At 39.9% G+C, this 27,344-nt stretch overlaps 1 protein-coding gene across 3 annotated transcripts; it reads right to left on the bottom strand.

The window, feature by feature from the left end:
* Window positions 1–808: 808 nt before the first annotated feature.
* keap1a (kelch-like ECH-associated protein 1a) lies at window positions 809–26,858 on the bottom strand. 3 transcript variants are annotated; one of them, XM_058090781.1, is made up of 13 exons: window positions 26,499–26,857; window positions 14,852–14,884; window positions 11,318–11,920; window positions 9,755–9,954; window positions 9,509–9,665; window positions 9,306–9,398; window positions 7,849–7,995; window positions 7,649–7,755; window positions 6,237–6,366; window positions 5,960–6,156; window positions 5,691–5,896; window positions 5,449–5,625; window positions 810–4,192 (listed from the first exon to the last, which is right to left on the bottom strand). In XM_058090781.1, exons 3-13 carry the CDS (start codon window positions 11,528–11,530, stop codon window positions 4,005–4,007), a joined length of 1,815 nt encoding a protein of 604 aa, XP_057946764.1. In that variant the 5' UTR covers window positions 11,531–11,920; window positions 14,852–14,884; window positions 26,499–26,857; the 3' UTR covers window positions 810–4,004. The 3 variants fall into 3 exon arrangements, with proteins under 3 accessions (XP_057946765.1, XP_057946764.1, XP_057946763.1); XM_058090780.1 differs by lacking the exon at window positions 14,852–14,884; XM_058090782.1 differs by lacking the exons at window positions 9,306–9,398; window positions 14,852–14,884 and having other exon boundaries at window positions 809–4,192; window positions 26,499–26,858.
* Between the last annotated feature and the right edge of the window lie 486 nt (window positions 26,859–27,344).

Raw genomic sequence — 27,344 nt, 5'->3', positions numbered from 1 at the left:
TTTTGTATAAACAGCACTGATATGAAATGGGGGAGAAAAGTCACCCGGCAATATTCCACCTTCAAAATGTTCAAAAAAAGTACATTACCTGTAAATGCCAGTTTAGATTCCCTCGTTTGGTGTTCTGTATAAAACGCCAGCAATGCAGAACACAAGGACAAAGCCGGCCTGGCAATTTTCCACAGTCGTTTGTAATAGCACCTTTTACACTGTGTTTGAAATCATCATAATGTGACGATGTTGACCTGGAAATTTTCAGTGTAAAGAGCATGGACGCCAATTGATGCAAGTTGAACTGGCAATTTTCCTTCTTTTCCCAAAAGTATTTCTTACATCACACCCTACACTGATGTAATTGAAAGCGCACACAGTACAGGGTTCTGTATAAAAGGAACAGGTGGATAAATGCCGGGTTTATCCTTAGGGATTCCACGCAACAATTTAACAGGTTCTCTGTGTGAAAGAGGCTGTATATTCCAAAGAATGTGACAAAGCTTTGACTCGGGATTAAAATAATTAAAATGGTAGTGCGTGTCACACGTCACGCTCATTTAAATATGTGATTCTGTTGAGGGGCGGGTGGGGGTAGTGGGACGTGTTTCCACGCCAAAGGCGCTCGCTCTCCGCCAGCAATGTCACCTTCATGGGTAGCTCCATCGCAGGGTAGCATCCTTCAGAATGTAACAGATTAGCTTTGCAAGGCTGGGATGTTGATGAGGTCATCACTTCCCAAGGTCACACTCGCACGCACACACACTGGCGTTAAAGCCCCCCCCCCCCTCTTTAGAGCCTACAGAGGCTCAATTTCCTGTGTGCTGATAACAATAAGCAAGGCAAATATGCCTCAAAAATATGACCACGCAAGATGTCAGCAAATCTCAGTGAGCGTCGGAAGGCTGAACCGCACACGACTGGACGTGCATGTCAACCGCTATTTTGGTATCTTTCTGTGATACCACCACAGATGGTTGACAAAGACAACAATGTGATGACAACCATAGAACAGGAACTGGAACCTAAACGCCAAATATCAGATGAGATCAGACTAACTGGAAATGTGTTGTGCTTCTTTTTGGGCGCGCGTTTTAATGGGACGCGAAAAAGTAAAAACTGTGATGATAACCACAGAACAGGATATGAAACACATTCTCAATTTTGACATTTTCATTACATTTTCAGAGGAAAAATACGCCTCTAAAGTCACACAAAACCTTTAGAACCGCTGTCATGCATGACGGCCTCTAGTATTAACTTGTACTTTTTTTTGCGGATAAGCAGATTCTTCCAAGTGAACTCATTCAATGCCAAAAATGTATTTATATGTCTTTTACAATTTTTTGCCGGAGAAAAAAAGTTGCCTAATGGATGTAACTCTTGGAGCAGTTTTAAGCCAGAAAAATGGCCTCAATGTGGCAAAAGTGCATTGTGCAAAAAAACATAAATGACAGGAAGGAGGAAGTTGAAGAACGTGGAGGAAGTTACGCAACGTGAAAACAATTACAAACGTGAAAACTATCAATAGTTTATGGTTTGTAAATAAACTATTTTTGATGTAAAGCAACCCTTTTTGTGTTTTCTCCCATTTTAGTCAGGAACTGATATTTTCCTGAAACCTGCTTATGTTCTACTGCGGAAAAAGCTGGAATTTTTTTTTTTCCTCATGAAAGATGGAAGTCTAATCTTTCTTTTGGTAGGTTTGCTGTTCATATAGCCATAGCGTCTCACTTTACTATGACGTACACAAAAATACAGTAGTTCCTGAGGAACTAAACGTGTATAGTGGTTAGTAGGTTCGTTCCTCAATAACTACTGTTACTTTGTGTACCTTATTGCAAAGTGTTACTAGCTTGCATATGACGTAACTCATCAGTATAAAGTTATGACTGTTTTATTGTGTTTACATTTTATTAACAATAGCGGTTAAGTTCTATTTTGACCTGCACTATTTGGACTACTCAAAGTTGAATGGTGTCCGCAGCTTGACTCTTGAACGGAAAATTTCTATCTCAATTGAACTTAGTCACATCCCTATGCATGCAAACGCTTCCTTTTGCCTCTTTTTGTGTTCCTCCTCCGCTTGTAGTAGCATAACAAACTGATCTCAGGGAGCGGATGGTCCAATATCTGCAAGAACTCGCACCACGATATGTGTATGTGACAAGAGATTTAAAAAAAAAAAAAGGGACCTCTGAGGTAATTGCGTCACTCAAATTGCCAAAGAAATAGTGAGTCATGCATCTCACTTGCTGGAGCCTGAACGCATCACAGTGACGCCAATCTGCTCTTTGCTCAACAGGTTTCTGCGTCAATAAGGACGGATCTCAGCGCTCTTTGTGTTTGTCCAGCATTTGTCAAACATTTGGCTACAATCACACAATAACAGACCATAAACAGCCAAGTGAGGCCTCGAGGAGCTCAGGTCCTCTTGAAGACTAACACTGTCACATCAACATGTTAGCAAAGGCCTAATTATTATTCCAAGTATGGATTTACTGTCTCAATGTCAACACACTCCCACCCTTTTTAAATGACTTCCTTCATGTCAACATTAAGGAGTTGTGCTGCAAGGATGCTCCAGTAGAAACTGAAAATGCAGTTTTTGGACGTCTTGCACCACCTAGTGGTGGCTGTGTGCTATTACACTACTACCGTTAAGCCCTCATTGATCCATGCATTATAAAACGTTATTGTTACATAGGTAGCTTTCAGGTGGAAATGTGGAAAAAGACTGTAAAAGTTCATAAAAATACTTATATTATACAATTAAATCCAGTTATATAAAGTAAAAAAAAATTGAATATGTATTTTCCATCAGCATTAATATATTCATCTTAGTCTTTTATCACTTGGTGACATTTCAGACGACAAGATACGCATTCATCAACAAAAACAACAAATCAATTTAGTGACTCAAGTTTGACCAATTAGGAATGAATCATTTCATCATGTAAACTTCAGAAGCAGCACACAAAGGAAACGGTCGAATACAGGGGTGTCCAAACGTCTTCCATGATGGCCACATGCAGACCAATGAAAGCTGGACGGGCCATTTCAATACATTTCAAGAAAAAACAGCCTGCCTGTCATATTATGGTACAGGTGAAAAATCTACTTTTTGACTTTTTTTTGGCTCGTTTTTTTGGGGGGGGGGGGCATTTTTGTAGTTTTTAATTTGACAAACATGTTCCTTTCTCATAATGTTATGACTTGACTGTTGCAATATAATTGTTTATGTTTTATTATATTTTTCACAACCTAATTTTCTCACATTTTGTCTTTGTTTGTCATAATATTACAACTTTTCAAAAAGTTTTTTTTTCTTTAAATTGCAAATTCATTTTAATTCTTTAAGGCTGGTAATAATCTTAAGTAAGTATAGTGTTGCTTTTTTGTTCCCATGTTATTACAACATTTTTGTAATAATTCTCTGAAAGTTTTAATGTTGTTCTTGTAGAATTACTGGTATTTTATTTCCCATTTTCTTGTTTAACAGTATTTGTAGAATATGTTCCAGACTGCTCAGCCCTGGTCTAATACAATCAGGGCTACTATTTTATTGAATATATATATATTTTTAAAAACAATTCAATAATAATTTATTTGGATAGATTAAAAAATAATAAATTTACTTTAGAAAAAACAATGAACATTTGTGTTGATATTTCTTAATGTCTCAAAGTAAGACCGGGGATATCAGGTAAATATGAAAAGTATGCTGGCACAGCACGGTAAGGGCATAAAGAAAGTGCTTTAGAGGGTGCGTGTCCAGGGGCGGGGGAAGCTAGAGAGGTAGAAATGCAATAAGACAATGTTTTTCAAAATGAATTAAATAGTAAATAGTATGGGTTTGTGGTAATTGTAGCACCTTGGTTTCCACCGCTGAGTAAATGTCTTTGGTGTCCTTTTCCATGCCAAAGTCCGCCTGTGATATTCTACATTAAAAAGGGCCACCATGTTTCTCTTCCATACACCGCCAAGAGGAGCCTCTGTGTGTTCGTCCTTCATCAGTTTGTGGCGTCCTGCTCGTCGTCGTCTTCTTCTTGGTCCGGAAGGCTGCCGGGACAGGGCTCCATGGTGACAGCCACGCCCATGCCGCTGCGCCCAATCGACATTTCCGTGACATACATCCATTCGTTCTTTTCGGGGCAGTAACACTCCACGCTAGACAGGAAGTCATGCTGGTTGAAGCCTCCTGGAAGGACACATGGTGGACGTCCACAACATGATTGTTATTATTCCTAAAATTATTCCCAAAATGCATGTACGACCACCATGTATTCCACCTGGCATCTTGTGGCTTTTGTCATTCAGTCCAATACAGGAGTGGATAAAAGCACACTTAAGCGATTAACTGTTCCATAGAATTATACAATATTTCATTATATGCTATTTTTTCCTCTTAATATTATGACTTTATTCTCCTTTTATTTTGCCTTAATTGCTGCAAAATTACTGCTCGTTTTTTCCCATTTTTGCAGTTAAAAAATACGTATATATATATATATTTTGTTTAGGCGGCACGGCGGTCAAGTGGTTAGCGCGGTGGTTAGCCTCACAGCTAGGAGACCAGGGTTCAATTCCACCCTCGGCCATCTCTGTGTGGAGTTTGCATGTTCTCCCCGTGCATGCGTGGGTTTTCTCCGGGTACTCCGGTTTCCTCCCACATTCCAAAAACATGCTAGGTTAATTGGCGACTCCAAATTGTCCATAGGTATGAATGTGAGTGTGAATGGTTGTTTGTCTATATGTGCCCTGTGATTGGCTGGCCACCAGTCCAGGGTGTACCCCGCCTCTCGTCCAAAGACAGCTGGGATAGGCTCCAGCAACCCCGCGACCCTCGTGAGGAAAAGCGGTAGAAAATGAATGAATGAATATTTTGTTTAAATTAAAAAATATATATATTTTTTTTTATTTTGTGTTTTTAGAATGTGCCAAGTGCCAATAAAAAACAGCCATGGACTGATACGGATACGGCAACAATACCACCGCGAATGGCGGAATACTGTCAGGCCAACTTTAACCTCCCACGCTGTTTAAACAGAGCAGTGAAACAAAAGCCAGAAGCAAATTGGCCAACAAACCTGGAAGTGTAAAAGGTGCTATCAATTGTCAATCAAGTGTAAAAAGTTAACCAGTGGTTATGTAAAAACAATATGACGCTACCTTTTTATAGAACATATCAGCTAACACTAACTGGGCTATCTCTTAACACAACCGTGTCATGTGTGTCACAAAAATTCTTTCATACTCGGCGGCCCGAGCTTAAGAGAGATAAGTCTTGGGTGAACATATGAGTTCTTAAAAGGAAAACTGTTCTTTTTTGGGAATTTTGCCCATCATCCCATCAATCCTTGTGTGAGCCACATAGGCAAAATTCCCCCCCAAAAGTGCACTTTTCCTTGAAAGCTTTTTTGAAAGTAGTAAGTTGAAAGCGATTTTGTGACTGACCGAGCACAAAGATGCGCCCCTGGTGCACAGCCACGCTGTGTGCGCTCCTGCAGCTCTGCATGGCCGCCTTGGGCTCCCACATGTTCCTGGCTATGTTGTAGCGTTCCACGGTGGCCAGCGGGTGGTGTCCGTCGTAGCCTCCAATGGCATACAGGTAAGAGTTGACGCACACCAACCCTGCAAAAATAACGTAACTAAGCCAGAACTATCAGTTTGGGTGTTTTTGCTTCTTGCGGGCTTACCTAGTCCGCTGCGTACAGTGGTCATGGGTGCCAGCTGGTGCCAGGTGTTAGTGTCAGGTTGGTATTTCTCCGTCGCATTGGAGCGGTTAGGTCCATCCAGCCCACCCACCACATAGAGGGCCCCCCCGCAGGCCGCCACCCCTGACCCCATGCGGGCCACCGACATGGGGCACACATAGGACCAGCGATTGGACTCCGGATCCCACCTGAAAAGCAAAGTGTGTCAACTTTGACTTTACTTGGGACAGGCCAGAACATCGGTCACCGACCTCTCCACGGTGTTGTGCAGCGTGGAGCCCTGGGAGCCGCCCACGGCATAGATGCAGCCGTCCACCACGGCCACCCCGAGCCGGTTGCGGGGTGTGTTAAGGGGGGCGCGCTGGCTCCACTGGTTAGTCATGGGGTTGTAGCAGCACAGCATGTCGGACTCTGTGTTGTTCTCCAACGAGAGGTTCCTGCCACCCACCTGAAAGACGAGGTAGACAGCTTTGACTACCTTAGAAGAAGAATCACATGGAGCGGTTCAGATCCAGGTGGAGGACCCACAGTGTAGAGGAGCCCGAAAAGGGAGCACGCTGCCAGGCCACTGCTGGGGGCGGCCATGTCAGCCAGCTTTATCCACACTTTCCTGCGGGGGTCGAACGCCTCCATGGTTGCCAAGGAATGCTGCCGGTAACTGAAGAGGAATAAATCAGTTTGGGTGAGGTCAAACTGGCACGTCAGAGCAAGAAATCTATTGATTCTGAATGCTGTTTGAAGTTGAAAGATAACATCACTGCATGTTATTACTTTTATTATTCACTGGTCACAATTATCTTGGTTAAACCTTCTGGTATTATTTATACGTATATCTCAGAGCAAGAACCTGTTGATTTTAAATGCTTGGCACAAGCATTGGCACCAACTCTCACATTCCTTTGTTGGCTAAAATTAGCTCATAGTACAAACATCCTGGCATTATCCACCCTGTTGGAACAAGAACCTTATTGATTTTGAATGCTATTTAACCCCCTGCTTTTATGATCAAATAATAAAAATTGTTATTAGTCTTAGTTATTTATTACAAACAGTCCCTTTAAAGGCTTTTGGTTCAAAATCATCTCCTTTACATTCCAGCATGCTTCCTTCCTACCAGAGCAAGAAACCTATTGATTTTTTAAAAGACTCAAGAAGGCTTAATAGCAAAGAATATATCATTTCATGTTTATTAGTTTTAGTATTTGCTGGTCAATCATTTCTTTTAAACATTCCAACACGATTCCTCCCTGTCAGAACAGAACCCTGTTGATTTTGAATGCTATTAGACCCAAGGGTCTTAAGAATCAAAGAATAAATCACTGCACGTCTATTCGTTTGAACATTTCTTAGCCCAAATCATCTGCTTTAACATTTCCCTGTTGATTTTCAATAGCATAGAAGGCTTAAGATGCAAGAATAAATTGCTATCCATTATTGGTTGAAATCATCTCCTTTATACTTTTCAGCATGATTCCTCCCAGTCAGATCAGGAACCGTGTTGATTTTGAGTGGTATTTGACACAGGGAGGCTTAAGATGAAAGAATAAATTGCTACGTGTCATAGTTTTACTATTTGGTGATTCAAACCATCACTTTTAAACTTACCAGCATGACTCCTGCCTGTCAGAACAAGAACTCTATTGATTTTCAATGCCATTTAATACATGGAGGCTTCAGATCAAAGAAAATAAAGTCATCCAACGTTCAGGAATTATTCCTCCAATTATATCAGCTTGAAAGGAGTCATGTGTGCATTTTTTGGACCATTTTAGGGTCATTTGAGCTGCTTTTCCAAAGAAGTTGCTAAAAACAAAACAGCAATGTATCTCCTTATTGAGAGACTTTATCCAAGACGAAAGTGAGGGCAGCAAGAAAACAGAGCGCTGCAGCAAAGTGGAGAGTGTGCAGAGCGAAGGCATGCGTGTTTATTTTTGTCATACCCGCCAGCCACATAGATGAGCTGTGTTCCACGTATGGGAGCTGGAGTAACCTTCCTCAACGTCATTTCCTGGAAGATCTTCGAGAGGAAGTCCTTGCAAGCGTTGGCCTGCAGTACACACAGCCAAGTGTGGAAAAGGAGCACGTGACTGTGAGGCGAAGATAAGCTGAATGTACCATAGACATACTGAGCAATAAGTACCTTGCTAAGGATGGGGCATGACAGGAGCTGGTTTTTTAAGAACTTGGGAGGCAGAGCATAGATGTGGACGGCATTCAGGAGAGCGTGGAGGTACTGGGCTCGATTCTCCATATCCCAGCGGACCCAGTCTGTACACGCTTTATAGACCTGAAATCATGTCTGTACTTGTTATTTACATTTACCGTCGCCACTTACTCAACAATCCAAATCCAAAACAAATCCAAGGATGCAAGGCCTCTGTGATGTTTTGTAAAGCAACTATGTCAACTTTCTTCTTATGTCTATATTCCCGTAATAGCGGGAATAATGTAACGAGGGGACAACTGTCACTCCTTTCACACAGTAAGCATTGTTCCACCTTTTTTCTGTCACTGTTCTATAAACGTTGACATTGAATGATGACGCGGAGCCCTGCAATTGTCACTGAACGAAAACATTTATTTCATAGCAGAAGCTGGAGCTCATGCATTCAATTATCTTACTGCAGGAAGCCGTGTTGCTGTGCAAAAGCACACCCCGTTAAGGTCATATCCCACCTTTGCTGGGTTCTGGCTTCGTCTTACTGCGAGTGGGGTATTGTTACGGATGTGATGCAGCTATGAAAGGGTGTAAGCCACATTTGGACCGTATTTTCTTGGTACTTTTAGTCAAATTTCATGTTGGCCTTCCAGCTCCAAGGGTACTTTTAATCTCCAGTCTTCAAACACTTTTAGAGAAGCATTAATGAGTGTTTTTAACTCATTCAATACCAAAGACATAGCTATATATTTTTATAAACCTGAACGCCCATTCCAAACAATGTATTAATAGGCCTTTTACAGTTTTTTAGAAAACTAAAAAGGAGGTGATCATGCAATTCCTCACTAATGGATGAAGCTTGAGAGCAATTTCAAAGCCACAAGAACGGCCACTAGGTGGCAGATGTGCATCATGAGAGGAAGGAGAAACACACATGACAGGAAGAGGATGACCTTGCATGAAGGCAGCTGTTACATTGCCTACCACAGGAAAAAAAATAGTAAGGAAATTTTAGTAAGGAAAACACATGCACGCACACACAGTTCAGTTCCAATAGTTCAGTTATATTTGGAAAGAAATTATTTTGATGTTGTTTATATTGTGGTATAGTTGTTTAGATATTTGAGGCGTCATAAAAGCAAAAACTATTAAGTTATGCTTGAAATGTAACTTTTCACAAAAAACTTTTTCTAGTTGGCAGCTGATATTTTCCTGGAACTTACCTATGTTCTGCTGCTGATTACTAAACCACAGACAAGGGTAGAAAATAACTTTTTTTTAAATGAAAGACAGGAATCTAATGTGTCTTTTGGTAGGTTCAATGTTTATATAGCCATAGAGCACAATATTGTGTGTGCTCTCAAAATTGTCTAAAACGCCCGGTCTTTTAAAAAAATGGCTATGGCTGGAATTGAATGACTTAAGTGGGGCACACACACCTCCGACTCACAGAGCACCTTGATGCTGTCCTGACTGATGAGCTCCAGCAGCTGGCAATGAGACAGACTGAAGAATTCGTCTTCTTTGGTCACCTGGGGCAAGCCAGCATCCAACAAGACACATTTGAAATACTGTAGTGGAGCCCATCCCCCCTAAAGACATCCCTTCAATCCAGCTTGTTAAGACCGTATGCAAGTGTCACCTCACTGAAGTGTGTGTTGATGTACTCCCGGCCTTGCTTGTACAGCTCGACGCATCCGATCTCCTCTGCGAAGCGAGTGATGCCAATGACGTTGGACGACTCCAGGTGCTTGGTGAGGTAGTCACAGCACGCCTTGGCTACATCCTCCATCTGGAACCTGACAGACGGCAAAAACAAAAGCTATTTCAAACAGGCCTTAGAATTGTATGTTATGTAATGTTATTTGTTTTGTATTTGTGCGGTTACCTCATGGCACCCAAAAGGACATGCAGCACGCACTTTTCCCCCACGATGATGTGGGACGTGTAGGCAAAGTCAATGAGCCTTCCCACCACCTGAGGGCAGACATCACGCAGGGTGACCTCAGAGGCGTGACACTCCTTGAAACTGCTGGTAAACATGGCTCTGAAGTAGGGGCTGCAAGAAGCCAGGACCACCTTGTGCACCTGAAACAACCAGCAGAGATAGCTTATGAGATGTTGCATTCACATCAGAATATTCATTATTATATATCAGGGGAATCACGAGACAAGACCACACACGAGACTGGGTCCAGGGGACCGAGGCGAGGCAAGATTTTAACCTTGATTTCAAAAAAAGTACCATGACAAATAAACTTTAAATTTAAGTCATAAAACAATGCAGGTGCATTTTTAAATGTTTGTCCCCAAAATTGCCGCTAAGCAATATTGAGACCAAATAAACCACTAATATTACGACAAAATGTAATAATAATAATAATAACATTCATTCATTCATTTTCTACTGCTTTTTCCTCACAAGGGTCGTGGGGGGTGCTGGAGCCTATCCCTAGTCTTCGGGCGAGAGGCGAGGTACACCCTGGACTGGTGGCCAGCCAATCACAGGGCACATATAGACAAACAACCATTCACACTCACATTCATACCTATGGACAATTTGGAGTCGCCAATTAACCTAGCATGTTTTTGGAATGTGGGAGGAAACCGGAATACCCGGAGAAAACCCACACATGCATGGGGAGAACATGCAAACTCCAGAGATGCCCGAGGGTGGAATCGAACTCGGGTCTCCTAGCTGTGAGGCCTGCGCATAATAATAATAATAATAATACAATTTTTCTGTAAATGTCATGTTTTAACAAGTTGTGCATTTCATTTTCTCACAGGCAATTCGTTGTCTGTCAAACATTTGGAGCATTTCTTCAAATGCCACATTCACATTGGGATAGTTTGTTGTTTTTTTACAGTACTTCCTTCCGTGGCTATTGTGTCATCAATGTAGCATTGCTGACACCTAGTGACCAGTGTAAAATACTTCATATCATCAAAATCTCTTTCAATTTGTCTTCTGAATGTCATATTTATATTTTAGTTCATTTAGCCATTTTTATGCTTGGAAATGCTTTATTTAGGCAACAAAATGCATTGAGTTTTCTTAGTCATGCATATTGTTGACTGAGGAGACGGTATTCAACCACAAAACAGCAGGATTTATTAATATATTTTTGAAAAACTATGCTAGAGTGTAGCCGCAAACTTCCAAGGGCCGAGTGGTGAGGGATTACTGTATTATTATATCATCATATTAGAGACATACACGTTGAAATTGAATTGAAATGACATTTTCTGCTGAAAATGTCAGTTTAACTGACGGTTAGAGGAGGTTGCAAAAAAAGTTGGTGCTTGCAAATCAAAATGTTATTGGATGGTACTAAAAATGTTGACAATCCTTGAGCTAGCTACTATTAAATATTGAATTTCCAAGTCTGCCATCCGAGTTACGTTTGACCCACTCGGTTTACCGTATTTCCTGTAGTAGTGTCATCACCTTAAAGTCCATGCTCTTCTCCTTGTGCGTGACGTGCAGCACCAGGTCGCACAGCATCTCTTGCCTTCGGAACTCGTCCATAAGATGCAGGGATTTGGAGGCGTGGCTTTCCACCGTGTAGTCCAGGTACCCGGACCCGTGCATGGAGGGGACGGCGATGGCCGAGAAGTCCGAACCACGTCCTAGCGTTTTCTTTCTCAATGAACACTGCATTGTGGAATAGAGGGCTGGTCCAGATTGTAGTAAAGTTGCGATTTATCCCATAAGTCTTGATGTTTTTTAATTAATTGGTGGGAATGTCCAAATATCCTCCATTGTTCCATAAAAGTACACACACATACACAGCTTAACTCTCCACTGATGTCGGAGGAAAAAGACTTAAGTTAAGGTCATGTGTTTGTGAGTGAATTAAAGCATGTTGGCTGCTAAACAGGCTTAAGTCCTCTTGCGCACATCCAGGATCCAACATGGCTGACAGATCTCAACGTCACAACCGCATCAGCAAACATTGCAGAACATGATCCGATGTCCCGTTCCGTTATGACCAAGCCAGGCTGTCACAAGAGGCTTCCCGGCTTGGAATCTTCTCTTGCGATGCTTCTCCTGCAGAGAACAGAGACAGTCCATGTCTATTTACTGTAGTTATGGTTTGAACATAATTATACAAGAAAACTAAAAAATATATTATAAGAATAAAATCATAATATTTTGAGACAGAATTTGATGTATAACATTTACAAAAAATAACATCCCAATATCACAAGGAAAAATAAAGTTCATTCATTTATTCATTCATTTTCTTTAAATATCTTTTTCAAAATTACACAAAATATTTCTGATTAATATCAGAAGCATTTAAAAAAAGTTGTAATTTTTGGAAATTTAGGTTGAGGCAAAACGTTACATTATAGCTGTTAGAGTCATCGTTATGAGAAAAAATTGACAAGAAGAAAGTTGAAAATTAAAATAAATAAACACAGATTAAATAAACAGATTCAGTAAAAATATTAGGAAAAAGTAGTATTCCAACGAGAAAAAAGTTGCAATTTTACAAGAATCAAAAATGTCATTTTTAAAGCAGAGTTTAAATATATTTTTTAAATGCTTTAAATCGTAATATTATCATTAAAAAAAAAAATAAAGTTGGAAAATTAGGTTGGGTAAAAAGATACAACATGGGAATACAGTCAAAATATTATGGGAATAAAATCATAATACTTTGAGAAGAAAAATAACAATACAATAACATAAATACAATTACTGGAAGAATGTTGAAATATTTGGAAAATAAAGAAACAGCAAAAATGGTGGGAAAAAAAGATTAATGCAACCATTAAAAAAAAGAAGTTGATCATATTTGCCGGCCTCGATAAATTGACATGTGCCTTTCAGGCTGGATGGCAAGATGGTGCTACAGTGGAATGAGAGGAGAAAGTAAACAGTTATTGTCCCAGTACGTGGGGATGGGACTTCCTTGGCTAGCAAGTTAGCCTTTTGAGCAAGCATAAGCTAACATGAATGAAGGCACAAACACGATGGCAAATGCCTCAGTGTAGGAATATTTTGGTTTTAAACAGAATGAACAAGATGAGCGCATGAACACCAACGAACCGATATGTCGCATTTGTTCCAAAGTAGTGACGAGGAAAAAGAGGAACATGACCAGCTTGTGTGCACACCTAAACAGAGGCGGAAAGGAGCCTGTGTCCCAACAGTCAGTCAGTCTCAAACGCTCTAAAGAAATACAACATTTGGGAAATGTTCCACATGTTTGACATACAGTACCAATTGCCTGAGAAAACGTACATGTACACATCACAAACAGCAATCCCTGAACTGTGTAACCAAGTGAAAGATGTGTTGAAGGACATTAGAAACATTGAATTTTGTCAATAATAGTGATTATCGACAATAATTTCTAGGCCAATTATCATCCAGCAAAATCTGTTAATATAACAAGCCTACTTATTCACCAATGCAGTTTTTTTCTTGAAATATATATAACTTCTTAGTAAAAAAAATATCAAATATCAAAAAATATCATTTTTCACTACGAGTCCCTCAGTGGAAAAAGTATTCATAAAAGTATTAAGTATTTTCGTGGGTGTGTTGTAGGTGAAAAGTTGTCAACTTCACCCTGGGTTTCACTTCCTTTTAAAAGAGATGAGGCTGTGTGGTTTATGAGGCAGCTTTTTGCCTTAGGAAATGTCTGTCTTGTTTTCTCGTATTCCGTGTTTCAATATTAGGGTGGTCCTTATTTTTCAACTTTTGAAATTTCAGGCTCCCACCCCACCAATATGTTAGGATAAATGAAAAAAACATTTGGGCAAAATTTTATCAATATTGATTACTATTTAGAGGTTGCTCAACAACTTTGAAGTTTGACATATTCTGTGCATATTCAGGAGTTTTCGCACATTATGATAATTTGTGCAAACATGTTTTATGGTATATGCATTGGACTTCCCTGACAATGACACCAATTTGCATTCAATTCATTTTTACCACTGGTGGTTTTTATTGTGTTGGTTTTTAAATTTTATTCCAACCGGAATTCCATATTATCCATGCAAATATATAATACTTATTTGCTGACCTAATCTGCTTGCTAACCACATGCATGGGGCTCACCTCTGGTCCTGATGTTCAGAGCTTCAAAAGGTTTCAGAAGCATTGGGACTATACATGGACAGAGTCAACTTCAAATCAGCCATAACAAGTGATGGTGATCTTGCTGCAAACATCAAAGATGATTCCATTGAATTTGCCATAAAACAGCTTGAATCTTTCCAGCCAAGGGATGACTACAGGGAGCTTCTGGAACTTGTCATTATCTTCCTTGGTGGTGGTCCTCCTCGAGGCACATGTTTTATGGCACCAGGAGCTATTCACCATGCTTTGGATGGCCAAAGCATTGTACCTATTTCGCAATCAGTTCAAACTCACTTCTTACAAAACTAGAGTAATTCGCAACATTTGTGTGTTCGTTGTGGGACTGTATGCTAGAGCTTGGTTCACAGTGATGCCATCGCTGCCCCTTATAATGATCTTCAATTTCTGCAAAGTCGGAAAAGGTATGAAGAAATGCATCCAGCAATTTCCAAGGCTGCACTGAATAAGTTTTCCGGGCACCTGTGGTATTTGAGTGAGGAGCTGATAGCGTTAGCCCTTTTTGACCCAGCAGTACCAACTGATACAAAACGACGGCACAAGCCATTGTTGGACTGGATGGAGTCGGCAATTCACCAAAAGATCCCAAACGCATGAACAAAGTCCGTCAAGTCGATCAAACAAGCATCTCATAACACAGTTTGTGACCAAAAACACCCTAAACTTCTTCAGATGTTTGGACCTAGCGACAGGCTTTGTCCAGGCTGACCCTGACACATGGGACTCCCGAGACAACTATTAAGGCGGCATGTTCAATCACACACAGCTTGAAGGTTGTCAATGATTTGGCAGAGAGGGGCGTTGCTCTCATTGAGGAGTATAACTCCTTGTTGACCAAAGATGAGGAATAGAAACAATACTTACTGCAAGTTGTCCTGGACCATCAAAGCAGATTCCCTGATGTGAGAAAAAGCACTGTAATTATGGGTGATTAGTTACCACACTGTATTTGGCAATATTACTATAGCTTTACATTAGAGTTTAATATTCAGTTCAACATATAAGTTTTAAGCTTATTGTTTCTTATTATGATACAGAATATGAGTAAATATGAGTGACAACAGTTAAATCACATTATTGCTTAGATTATACTATGGTTCTGATTTCATTATTTGAGATACAGGCATAAGAAGTTTGTTTCATCCTTTATTTCAATGACGTAATTTACTTGTATTATGCTGGTTACCACTCTGTCACAGTGACTAGTCAATAAAGGTAATGTTTTATTTTATTTTGCTTTGTGTTCTTAAAATGGTACAATTTCCTCAAAAATGAGCAATTCTGGAAATATTCAGAGGCCTTGAGCAACCTCTAAATCAGGGGTCGGGAACCTTTTTGGCTACGAGAGCCATGAAGGCCAGATATTTTAAAATGTGTATCTGTGAGAGCCGTATACATTTTTTAAACATTGAATGCAATGTGCATTTTTATGTAAGACCAACAGTTTTAGATATAATGGGCTCTAATTACGTAGACCAGGCACACTACCCCACGCCAATGGGGTGTGGCCAGCACACTTTCGTGAGCAGCGCAGTGTCTAATAATAAATCTAATACTTGTTGCCATTAATGCAACTTCTGCTGCTGCATGGTTTTGAACCGTATTCAGTACACGTATTTCATTCTTTTGGCCATCTTCACCAGAAGGCTTGGTTCTGCAGCTTTAGCTAGGTGACTATTTGACTAAAGGAGGAAAGTTTACATTTACATGTTTTTTTGACATCTCAATGACCGAGGTAGACTACCGCATTACCCAGTAATAATCGAGTTTTGGTGTTTGACCTGGAAAATATCATCAGGAAAGATAGATATGGTTGGCCGTATTGCAGTAGAAAATAAATGGACGGATTAAAATGCATAAGAAAGTTGTTGATTTTGAATATTATTTACATAATTTCCGTGATGTTTGCTTTAAAATGTTAGCAAAAATACATTTTTATTGTGGTAAGAAACGCTTGAGAGCCAGATACAGTCATCAAAAGAGCCCTAACTGGCTCCCGAGCCATAGGTTCCCTACCTCTGCTCTAAATATTGTTGAAAAAATCCAAAATTTTGCACAGTGTTTTTTATTGATATCCTAACACATATAGAGGGTGAGAGTTGAACATTTCCAAAAAATGTTTTTGACGCCCATATGAGGACCACCTTATTCAATACCTTCATTTATTTGTGGCGGGCTGCCATCATCACGGTCATAGTCTAATTAGCATAGTTGGCCATGACAAATGTCGCAGAAGTGTATGGCTGTTTTATAGCACATCTTTTTCTATGCTAAGAATTTGCCCTTTTGTCCACACAGCAACGTTTGTCTTTAAAAATTGAGCTTAAAAAAACAGTGAAACTGCCAGAATGGAGATTTTCAGAAATATCAGCATGATCTCGTAAGAATAAAGTCGTCAAGCTATAACAAATAAATGGAGATTTATGACAGCAATGTGATCTTCTGTGATATTTGTGATTTACAAGAACAATGTTAAGAGCAAAAGTTGTAACATTGCACAGAAACTGGTTACACTACGACAAGATTTAACACTGCAAAGAGTCATTGAGTCGAGAAAATGGGAAAAAAAGGTGTCCGCTGGAATCTGGTTATGTTACAAGATCACAGTGGTGATTTTGAGCAAATAATTATGTGATTTACGAGAACAATAGGTGGAATGTTGTAATTGCTCATTGTAGCGTTAAAAACCTTTTTAAAAATTAAGGTTCAATTCTATTTAGTTTCTACTTTGGCATCCAAATAAATAAGACAAGAGATTAACAAGGAACATTTTCAGCCACTTCCCTCAACGTATGACTCGCATATCATTTTCAACAGCGTACCTGGAAGAGGATTTTTTAAACAAAACAGCAGCAAGCACTGGAACCTGTTTGACCAACTATTTAAAATTCACAAAGGTTAAAAAATTATAACGTCTGACATAAACAGGAATGACCCTGACATTATATATGACAGTAAATGATCTGTGTTGGCAGGGCTCTACATTAAAAACAAAAATGACTTGCCCATGGGGAATCATTAAAGTGAGAACGAGAACTACTTGCCCCAACTTGCCCCATGTAAAATGAAAAGACTGCCATAATGATATCATCTCATTTTTGTGGCATCACATGAGAATCTCAAATAAAGATGAAATGATTATCATTTCTTGCGGTTGTTTTCCTACATAGATCATGATGTTGCATGGAAATCTGGATTGTCAAGAGACTTCTAGGCACATTGCCTTTTAGAAGTTGTGCACTACAATGAAACATTATTGAATAGACACATTTGTGTACTAGTAAAGTACAGAAAAAAATGCTCAATGGTCAAACAATAATTTGCGAAGCAAAGGTGAGAAAAATCCACAGAGAAATGGAAGCGCTAGATTTTGTAGCTTGTGCAAAATCAGCACTTGGTATTGGATCTAATGGGTGGTGTTTCATTGTGACCACTTCAAATTGTCACAGCAATGTGATTCACTCACCTGTGCCATCATTTGATTTGCTAATAAAATACTTGTTTAGGAGGCACTGGTTCATCACTTTTTGCTGTTTTCCTTCACAAGTTGTTGAAGAATTAGACCATGTTGGCAGGGACGCCATGATAGATGTTTTCCTAGTCAAACCATCGCTGATTGGTTGATTGCGAACAAGAACGGGTGTGGGTAAAACGCGGACTGTAGACTGCGGACCACAGTCTAAATAAACTATTCTGATTGGTCCATTTCAAGATTTGCAAGGATTGGTTTGCAAATTACCACCGGAATTACGCAGTCCGTGTTTTACCAACACCCAATAAGAACCGCTTTTAAAAAAACTCTTGGCAGTACGGCATGCCAAAGTGCACTTGCCCGACGGGAATATCACTGATTGGATTTACTTGCCCCAATTTTGCCCCGGGCCATCGGTACATCATATAAAGTATCAAATACTGCATTATGGTATCTGAATAGCAACTAGTGAATCTTGTACGTCATGATAGTTGTGTGGGACCCCATTAAAACACAATTTAAGTGAGATTAATTGAGATCTACCAGTCTGGAAAAGGTTCTAAAGGCATTCCTAAAGCTTTGGGACTCCAGCAAAACAGAGTGAGAGCCATTATCCACAAATGGTGAAAACATGGACTAGTGGTCACAAAAGACCCCACAATAACCTCTAGAGAACTGCAGGCCTCACTAGCCTCAGGTAAAGTCAGTGTTCATGACCCCACCATAAGAAAGACACTGGGCAAAAACGGCCTGCATGGTAAAATTCCAAGACCAAGCCCACTGCTGAACAAAAAGAACATGAAGGCTCCTCTCAATTTAGCCGAAAAACATCTTGATGATCCCCAAGACCTTTGGGAAAATACACTGTGGTCTGATGAGACAAAAGTTGAACTTTCTGGAGGGTGGGTGTCCCATTACATCATTAAAAGGATTTTAGAAAAAGAACATCAATAGTAAAATATGGTGGTGGTAGTGTGATGGTCTGTTTTGCTGCTTCAGCACCTGGAAGACTTGCTGTAATAAATGGAAGCATGGATTCTTCTTAAGGAGAATGTCTGACCACCTGTTGGTGACCTCAAGCTGAAAGCAACTTGGGTTGTGCAGCAGGACAATGATCCAAAACACACCAGCAAGTCCACCTCTGAATGGCTGAAGAAAAACCAAATGAAGACTTTGGAGTGGCCTAGTCCAAGTCCTGACCTGAATCCTATTGAGATGCTGTGGCATGACCTTAAAAAGGCTTCATGCTGGAAAAGCCTCCAATGTGGCCGAATGACAACAATTCTGCAAAGATGAGAGGGCCAAAATTCCTCCACAGCGCTGTAAGAGACTCATTGCAAGTTACCACAAATGCTTGATTGCAGTTGTTGCTGCTAAGGGTGACCCAACCAGTTATTAGCTTTAGGGGGCCATGTAGCTCTGGATTTCTTTCTCCCTTAATAATAAAAATTGTCATCGACTAATATTTAAATTTGTTTGATTGAACATTGAAATGCTACAAATATGCAAAAGACACTTTCTCTAACTACAGTAAACCTCGGATATATCGGACTCGGATATATCGGAAATTCGCTCACAAAGGACAGATAAAAAAGAACCGATTTTTCTGTAATGCATTTCCAATAAAAATTCATTGCATATATCGGATTTTTTATAACGGATTTCGCCTATTTTGGACAAAATCTCCAGTCCCGTTCCAATGCATTTCCATTAAATTTCCCTCGCATATATCGGATGGCCGATCGTGGCGCTCCGAAGCTAGCTGACATTCTGAGACGTTTTAAAGCAGAGGACATTTTTAATGCCGACGAAACTGGGTTATTCTGGCAAATGCTGCCAGAAAACACCCTGGGATTTATTGAATGAGATCTTAACCTCACTATTGGAAATAACGTAGGCCTGACGGGCGTAACAGGGCCTAGCTTAATTAACAATTTGTTATGCTCAGAGTCCAATAAAGTTCAATTCTCATTACCTTACGTCTCTTTTCATTGCCCAGTCCAGGTACATTGGAAACATAGTCAAGGAAGTGCCTTTTTATAACGGATAAAATCCGATTTACGCATATACCGGATATAAATCCGATATATGCGTAAAACGGACATTTTCCGGTATACGCATATAACGGATTTCGCTTATATCGGACAAAACCAGTGGGAACAATTGAATCCGATATACAGTGAAGAAAATAAGTATTTGAACACCCTGCTATTTTGCTATTTCTCCCACTTAGAAATCATGGAGGGGTCTGAAATTTTCATCGTAGGTGCATGTCCACTGTGAGAGAGATAAACTAAAAAGAAAAATCCAGAAATCACAATGCATGATTTTTTAACAATTTATTTGTGTGATACAGCTGCAAATAAGTATTTGAACACCTGTGTATCATCTAGAATTCTGACCCTGAAAGACCTGTTAGTCTGCCCATTAGAAGTCCACCTGCACTCCATGTATCATCCTGAATCAGATGCACCTGTTTGAGGTCGTTAGCTGCATAAAGACACCTGTCCACCCCATACAATCAGTAAGACTTTAACTTGTAACATGGCGAAGACCAAAGAGCTGTCCAAAGACACCAGAGACAAAATTGTACACCTCCACAAGGCTGGAAAGGGCTACGGAGCAATTACCAAGCAGCTTGGTGAAAAAAGGTCCACTGTTGGAGCTATCATTAGAAAATGGAAGAAGCTAAACATGACGGTCAATCTCAATCGGAGTGGAGCCCCATGCAAGATATCACCTCGTGGGGTCTCAATGATTCTAAGAAAGGTGAGGAATCAGCCCAGAACTACACGACAGGACTTGGTCAATGACCTGAAAAGAGCTGGGACCACCGTTTCCAAGGTTACTGTAGGTAATACACTAAGACGTCATGATGTGAAATCATGCATGGCACGAAAGGTTCCCCTGCTTAAACCAGCACATGTCAAGGCCCGTCTTAAGTTTGCATATGACCATTTGGATGATACAGAGGAGTCATGGGAGAAAGTTTTATGGTCAGATGAGACCAAAATAGAACTTTTTGGTCATAATTCCAATAAGCGTGTTTGGAGGAAGAAGAATGAAGAGTACAATCCGAAGAACACCATCCCTACTGTGAAGCATGGGGGTGGTAGCATCATGCTTTGGGGGTGTTTTTCTGCACATGGGACAGGACGAGTGCACTGCATTAAAGAGAGGATGACTGGGGCCGTGTATTGTGAGATTTTGGGGAACAACCTCCTTCCCTCTGTCAGAGCATTGAAGATGGGTCGTGGCTGGGTCTTCCAACACGACAACGACCCGAAGCACACAGCCAGGAAAACCAAGGAGTGGCTCCGTAAGAAGCATATCAAGGTTCTAGCATGGCCCAGCCAGTCTCCAGACCTGAACCCAATCGAAAATCTTTGGAGGGAGCTCAAACTCCGTGTTTCTCAGCGACAGCCCAGAAACCTGACTGATCTAGAGAAGATCTGTGTGGAGGAGTGGGCCAAGATCCCTCCTGCAGTGTGTGCAAACCTGGTGAAAAACTACAGGAAACGTTTGACCTCTGTAATAGCAAACAAAGGCTACTGTACCAAATATTAACATTCATTTTCTCAGGTGTTCAAATACTTATTTGCAGCTGTATCACACAAATAAATTGTTAAAAAATCATGCATTGTGATTTCTGGATTTTTCTTTTTAGTTTATCTCTCTCACAGTGGACATGCACCTACGATGAAAATTTCAGACCCCTCCATGATTTCTAAGTGGGAGAAATAGCAAAATAGCAGGGTGTTCAAATACTTATTTTCTTCACCGTATCAGAGGTTTACTGTACTTTAAGCTTGGAATGGTACAAGATTTTGAAACAACATGACTGCAAGCATTGGAACCTGTTTGACCAAGTATGTATTAAAAATTCACAAAAGGTCAAAAATAATAACGTGACGAGTCTGACATAATTAGGAATCCTGAGGAAAAACGGTTTGCATACTTATCAAAGCAGAAGAAATATATTTAATTCAACTACACTGACATTACAAATGAAGTAAATGATCTTTGTGGGTGAAATATTTGTTGAAATTAACGATCTATTACTGCATTATGGTATCTGTAAAGGACTTATCATGACTAGTGAATCCTGTACGTCAATGTAGATGTGCTGGAGCCAAAAACATTAGCAAGAGTCGTTATTCTAGCGGCGAACAGGTGCTAATGCTAGCTTCCCAGTACAAACATCTAACAAGATAACCCATGTTTTATTTATTTATTTATATATATATATGAAATTATTGCATTTCATCTCTCTCACATACTGTAGGTACTGCATAGGAGCATCCCTACTATTTTAGTATTCAGTTCATTTTATACAAAAATGTAAATATCCCCTGACTCCAGGCTCTCAAGTGGGAATATAATATATATTTTGCATTAGTCCGTACTTACAGCAGTGATGGACACATATTTACATACGCGAGGAGGTTACAGCACACAATGCATAAGACATAGGCCAGGGTGATGCCAAGAGCTTTGACACTAAATGAGAAGTGGGCTGTACAGTGACAAAAACTATTAATCAAATTTAAGAAGAGGGGTTAAAAAAATAATATTAGTCATGTAGTTGTGCTATGTACTCTATGTACTGTATGGCTATGTGACAAAAGTACAAAAGTGTGTACTATTAGACACAAACCTGCATTTAATTGGATGCCTGTTTAGTAATACGAGTAATACAAACACATGTGGAATGAATTAAAAATACCACAGGGTCCAGGGTTATGATAGCACACTTGCAGTTGAGCTATTTGCGTTTTATTTGACTGTCAACATTAAAATTGCACTTTATTTGCACAGCACATTTGTCATTAAATACAGGTTTCCTGTTTGAATAGAAAATTACACAAATATTCTTTGTTAACCACTCAACATCAGCTGGTGAACTACTGCTAGCTTACCAGCTACATGTTGGAGACCCCGGCATCACTATCTTAAAGCTTTATGTTGAACAACTTAACACACAACTTTGTGTTTTCCAGACATGTGATATAATTATGAAGTGACACTTTAAATAAGTAAGTTAGTATGTACTCCATGAACATGATAGTCAATTGTAGCTCGCCCGTGGGACAAAAACTAATACGCCAGGCAAAATGTGTAAAAATGTGTAAACAAAGATGCCAGAAAGTGGAATGCGATTGAAACGTGAGCGATCACACACGTTGCCATGAATGGACTATACATTTTACTAACTATTTTTCATTCTCTCGATAATAATCTGGTCGATTTCGGTGCATGCTTAAACTAAAGTGCAGTGAAATATATTGATTATATTTTAAATGGTTTTCAAACCAATTATGGTCAATATGTGCATACTCTACATAGAAAATAACTTATACCACTATAAATGATAAACATAAACACACCGTAGTGCACTTTGAGACACAAAATGAATGAAATGCTGTCGTCGTGAGGGGGAGGACCACTCTCACTATAAACACCAAACTGCCTCCTCCCAAACTAAGCCTGGGCTTAGCTTAGTTTAGCATGCTAATGTGGTTGTGTGTGTGACTCGGGAAGGGATGAATACGTCACCCCTTCATTGTAAGGAGCATTTTACAATGCCGAGGATGATGTGTTCTGGTTTGTTTGTTCTGTTTGAAGACGGGAGGCATGTTTATTGTTGTACATAGCCCCTTGGACAGGCGTTCTCAACACACAGAGGAAATACTACCAGCCATCAAAATAATAGCATTGTTTGACGTCTAACTGTGCATACACATGCATATACATGGGTGACATCTTCCTTAATCACAATCACAGGCATTACAGTTTGCTGACGATTGTAGCAATGTGTGCTGAAAAGTTAGCCAGTTTGTTACCAATAAATAAATGTGCTTTAGAGTGGTTAGCATGTTCGCCACACAGTCAGGAGATTGGAAAGACCAGGGTTCATTAATTGGCGACTCCAAATTGTCCAATTGTTTGTCTATATGTGCCCTGTGATTGGCTGGCGACCAGTCCAGGGTGTACTCCGCCTCTCGCCTGAAGACAGCTAGGATAGGCTCCAGCATACTCATAAGAATAAGCGTCGTAGAAAAAGTATGGATGGATGTATTTTATTATTTCATTAAGGTTTGGAGTGTTTTATGCAAATCTAGTTTTATATCGTTTTATCTCATCATATCGTAATACAGCCGAAAAATATTGTGGTACAGGCCAAGGCCCATATCGCCCAACCCCATATAAATGCTTAACACATACGTATGGCATATATAGATTTTCATAGAATATGTTACTTAATATTGTTTACTTTACTTTTTGTTTTTAACTCTACTTTTAGTTAGTCATGGTCAATTACAAATGGCGGAAACCCTCTTCCAAGTACAAATTGTAGGAAATCTCTTACTCCAGCTTCTGGAGAGCTTTTTCGCTGCCAGTCATTTTCATTTACCACCCTTAATCTGCAGCGGCATGTCCAATTTTAGCAGAAAAAAACCCCTTCAAACTCGTGATTTGAACCACCAGCTTCTGTCAGGGTATGTTGCACAATCAAATCTGTTCAGCCTCCAGTTCCCTCACCTCCTCGGCCTCTACGCTCAGTCGGTCATATGACCTCAAGAGAACGGGGCGAGTGGGGGAAACACTGTAATTCAAGAGTAAAAACCGCAGCACAGGCCTGTTGTGTAAAATAGTATATTATGGATTAACACATGCAGCGCTACAGCTGATTGAGTGTTGAGTAACACAGTATTTCAGTTTCAGAATGACTATTTGACTGAATGTGTGACGTCACATGTGGAAGTACTGACAAGGCACGAGGGTTAACTATTAATAGGCTCTTTACACTGTGTGCATACACAGAATGAACACATGAGAACAGACCTCCAGGCCCCCCACCTTTGACCTCATGGTGTCATGCAATTGAGTGCACAAAGGGGTGACGAGACATCGGTTTGAGCTTTGACAGCAAGAAAAGTGCTGCTCTAGGATGAGCATGCATCTTTGCAATTTGGTGTTACATAAATACTTCTGCTGTGTCATTGCTCGACTCGCTTTACTGCCAAATTAAAAAGCAAGCCTTTAACTATGTCATTGAGGGAATAGGACTATGGAAACAACAAAAAAATAATGAAATTATCACTCATTAATAAGTGATAATTTCTGCAAAGTAGGATTCCTTATTTATTTGTTTATAAGTACAATATTTTCAGAGTCCAAGCATAGAGAACCTGTTCTGAATGGGATTTTTAACATAATTAGGGCACTCTACACATGAAATAACTGGGGATGCTCCCATCAAGGTTTTATGCTGCCGATTCCGATCGCATAGATTACATGTTAATTTTTCCAATATAGTTATGAGTGCTTGGCTAGGGGGTCAAGTTAGGACAATTCCAAGGTCCCCCGACTAACCGCAACAGATGCTCACCAGATCAAATTTTTACCTTCCCTACTTTTACCATTATTGAAGATGTGATTATTGACATGACTGTCCCCAAAGACACGATATGACAGCGAGATAAACGCCTTCCTCTTCAACACCGCCATCCTGTTTTGCTACTCCTTGAATTTAATGTTTCTCACCTCAATAACAAAATGCAGCCAAAGAAAGTTGCATGTAGTTTGATTCTGAATGACAAAACAGGAAGGCGTTGATCTCGCTGCCACACCGTGTCTTTGGGAACAGTCACATTGGGAGCGAAAATAAAAGTAACCTTAAATGATTGTTTATCCCTTTCATTTGTCATTTATGTGCATTTACAATTGTTTTATGCATGTAAAACTATAAAAAGGTGTGTGTTTAAGCGGACCTATTGTGCTCATTTTCCGACCCTTGATTGAGTCACAAAGGGGCAGTGTTACCACGCCTTTTCAAACCGAGCATTTTGAGCCATCCCAAACGTCTTTCAGGGCTCACTTCCAAATACGCAAGCCTCATTATGGGAAACTTTGGCATGGTTTAACACAAGAATACAACATGCTAACTACATTTATAGGTCAGAAAAGTGGAAAAAGCATAATAGGCCCCCTTTAACATTTTTCAGAGACATCATAGACAATCAAAGTAGCTGACTTCCTGTTACGGTTGGCATTTTGTTAGGAAGCTAGGGATGCTAACATGGACATATTTACTGATTAAAAATACATTAAGAACACAGTTGGACTAACACATTGTATTAATAACATGACAAGACGTGGGCCATATTGTACGCTAACCGGAAAATGCACACAGACTGAGGCAAATTTTTGGTGTATATTTTTTACGTTGGGCGAGAGGTTAGCATGTTGGCCACACAGTCAAAAACTGGGTTTGAATCTCCACTTGGTATCTCTGTGTGGTGTTTGCATGTTCTTCTCGTGTATGCGTGGGTTTTCTCCAGGTACTCTGGTTTCCTTCCACATGCTAAAATCATGCATGATTGCCGACTGCAGGTATGAATGAGTGATGTGTTCAATATGTGGCCTGCGGCTGGCTGGGGTGCACCCCGCCTCTCGCTCAAAGTTAGCTGGGATAGGCTTCAGCATACAAGCAACCCGAGTGAGGATAAGTGGCAGAGAAAATGGATACATTTTCCATGCCAAGCGGTTCCACTGAATTTGTATAACGAGTTTTATAAAGCATTTTCACCACAGCCCATAGGGGGCGCCACAAATGGCATTGACAAAAAACACCACCAAAGAATTAGGACACCCCTTTAAAAATGTGTCAAAACGATACTGAATAACTTGTCAGTGTCACTAATCAGTGCGTTTTTGTTTTACATTTTGCAAGTTTAGGAAGGTAATTTCCCAAATGAGGGACTACGTATAGAGTAGGCTATACATGCTATTCTATAATTCAATTTCAGCACTATACATTGCATATAACGTTGCCATTTGCGCAACCGGGTGTAGCAAATTTCGTTTGAAGTCAGTAAACTTCACTATTTTGTCGTAGAGTGCATTTAAGATAGCGACCCTTTGTGACGTCACTGCACAAAAAGGGAACATTTAGAAAGAAATCGAGGAAACTTCGAGAACAAAAATGTCTGACTTGACAACTAGCAAAGATCACCCAACAATTCCGTCACTCACCTCGTTCAAACTCTCAGCAAACATCTGCTTGACGAAAAGTCCAAAATGTCGAGAAACCTCACGCTGCGTTTTGTAGTTGCAAAGGTCTTAAAATGTTGTCCTAAAAGAGCTGAAAGTGTCCTGAGTAGTGCTGTTGTGGACCTGCTTGCTTGAGGAGGAAGACGCCACAATAAGACTTGTCACAATCCGGAGGGGAGGGATTTGTTTGAGCGCCATGACTGTGCAAATCTCTCGAGCACATACTCACGCGCGCGTGCACACACACACCCACATTCGCACACATGAGAAAAGAAAGGTTCTTAGGTTGGCATCGACCTAAGAAGAACATTCCTCAAAAATGAAAGGAAACCTCCGGCTGGAGATTGGATGAATAGTAGGCGTGGGCGGATCAATTCAAATGTCGATCACATCGATATCGTTTCAGTGTCGATATCGATATGAGATCCATGTTTTTCAGTTCTCTCTTTCCTCTGTTGTTGAAATATATTGTCGATATGGTTATTTTGTTTACAGAGTATTGCACATTTGAATCAATTTTGCTCAAATAATTGTATGTAATTTTGTTGACATTTAACAAATATTGTTTTAAAAACGGCAAAGCATTTGTAAATCATTCAATCATTCAAACTTGAAAAAAGGGTGCCCGAAGTAACAAAATGGCCCTCAGGATATAATCAAATTTAAAAAAAAAAACAATTAAGCAAGAAAACGAAAGACAAAAGGTATTTAATAAAAGAAAGCAGTGATTTTACAAGAAGTAATTATTAAGGACAAATACCATAAAATCTAACAATTAAAACGGGAAAAGTTAAGAAATATATAATAAAATATGTAATATAATATATA

This window comes from Doryrhamphus excisus, chromosome 13 (assembly GCF_030265055.1).
Source record: "Doryrhamphus excisus isolate RoL2022-K1 chromosome 13, RoL_Dexc_1.0, whole genome shotgun sequence".
Classification (NCBI taxonomy): Eukaryota; Metazoa; Chordata; class Actinopteri; order Syngnathiformes; family Syngnathidae; genus Doryrhamphus; species Doryrhamphus excisus.
The sequence above is the reverse complement of the archived record's forward strand: the minus strand, read 5'-3'. Positions and strand labels throughout refer to the sequence as shown.

Bases quoted from the DNA above. Each gene is read 5' to 3' on its own strand.
- keap1a (XM_058090781.1), bottom strand. From the start codon at position 11,530: ATGCAGTGTTCATTGAGAAAGAAAACGCTAGGACGTGGTTCGGACTTC. The intron at 9,955-11,317 runs GTGATGACACTA...TGGTTGTTTCAG, and splicing joins AGAAGAGCATGGACTTTAAG to GTGCACAAGGTGGTCCTGGC. The intron at 6,157-6,236 runs GTGGGTCCTCCA...CTCGTCTTTCAG, and splicing joins TTTTCGGGCTCCTCTACACT to GTGGGTGGCAGGAACCTCTC.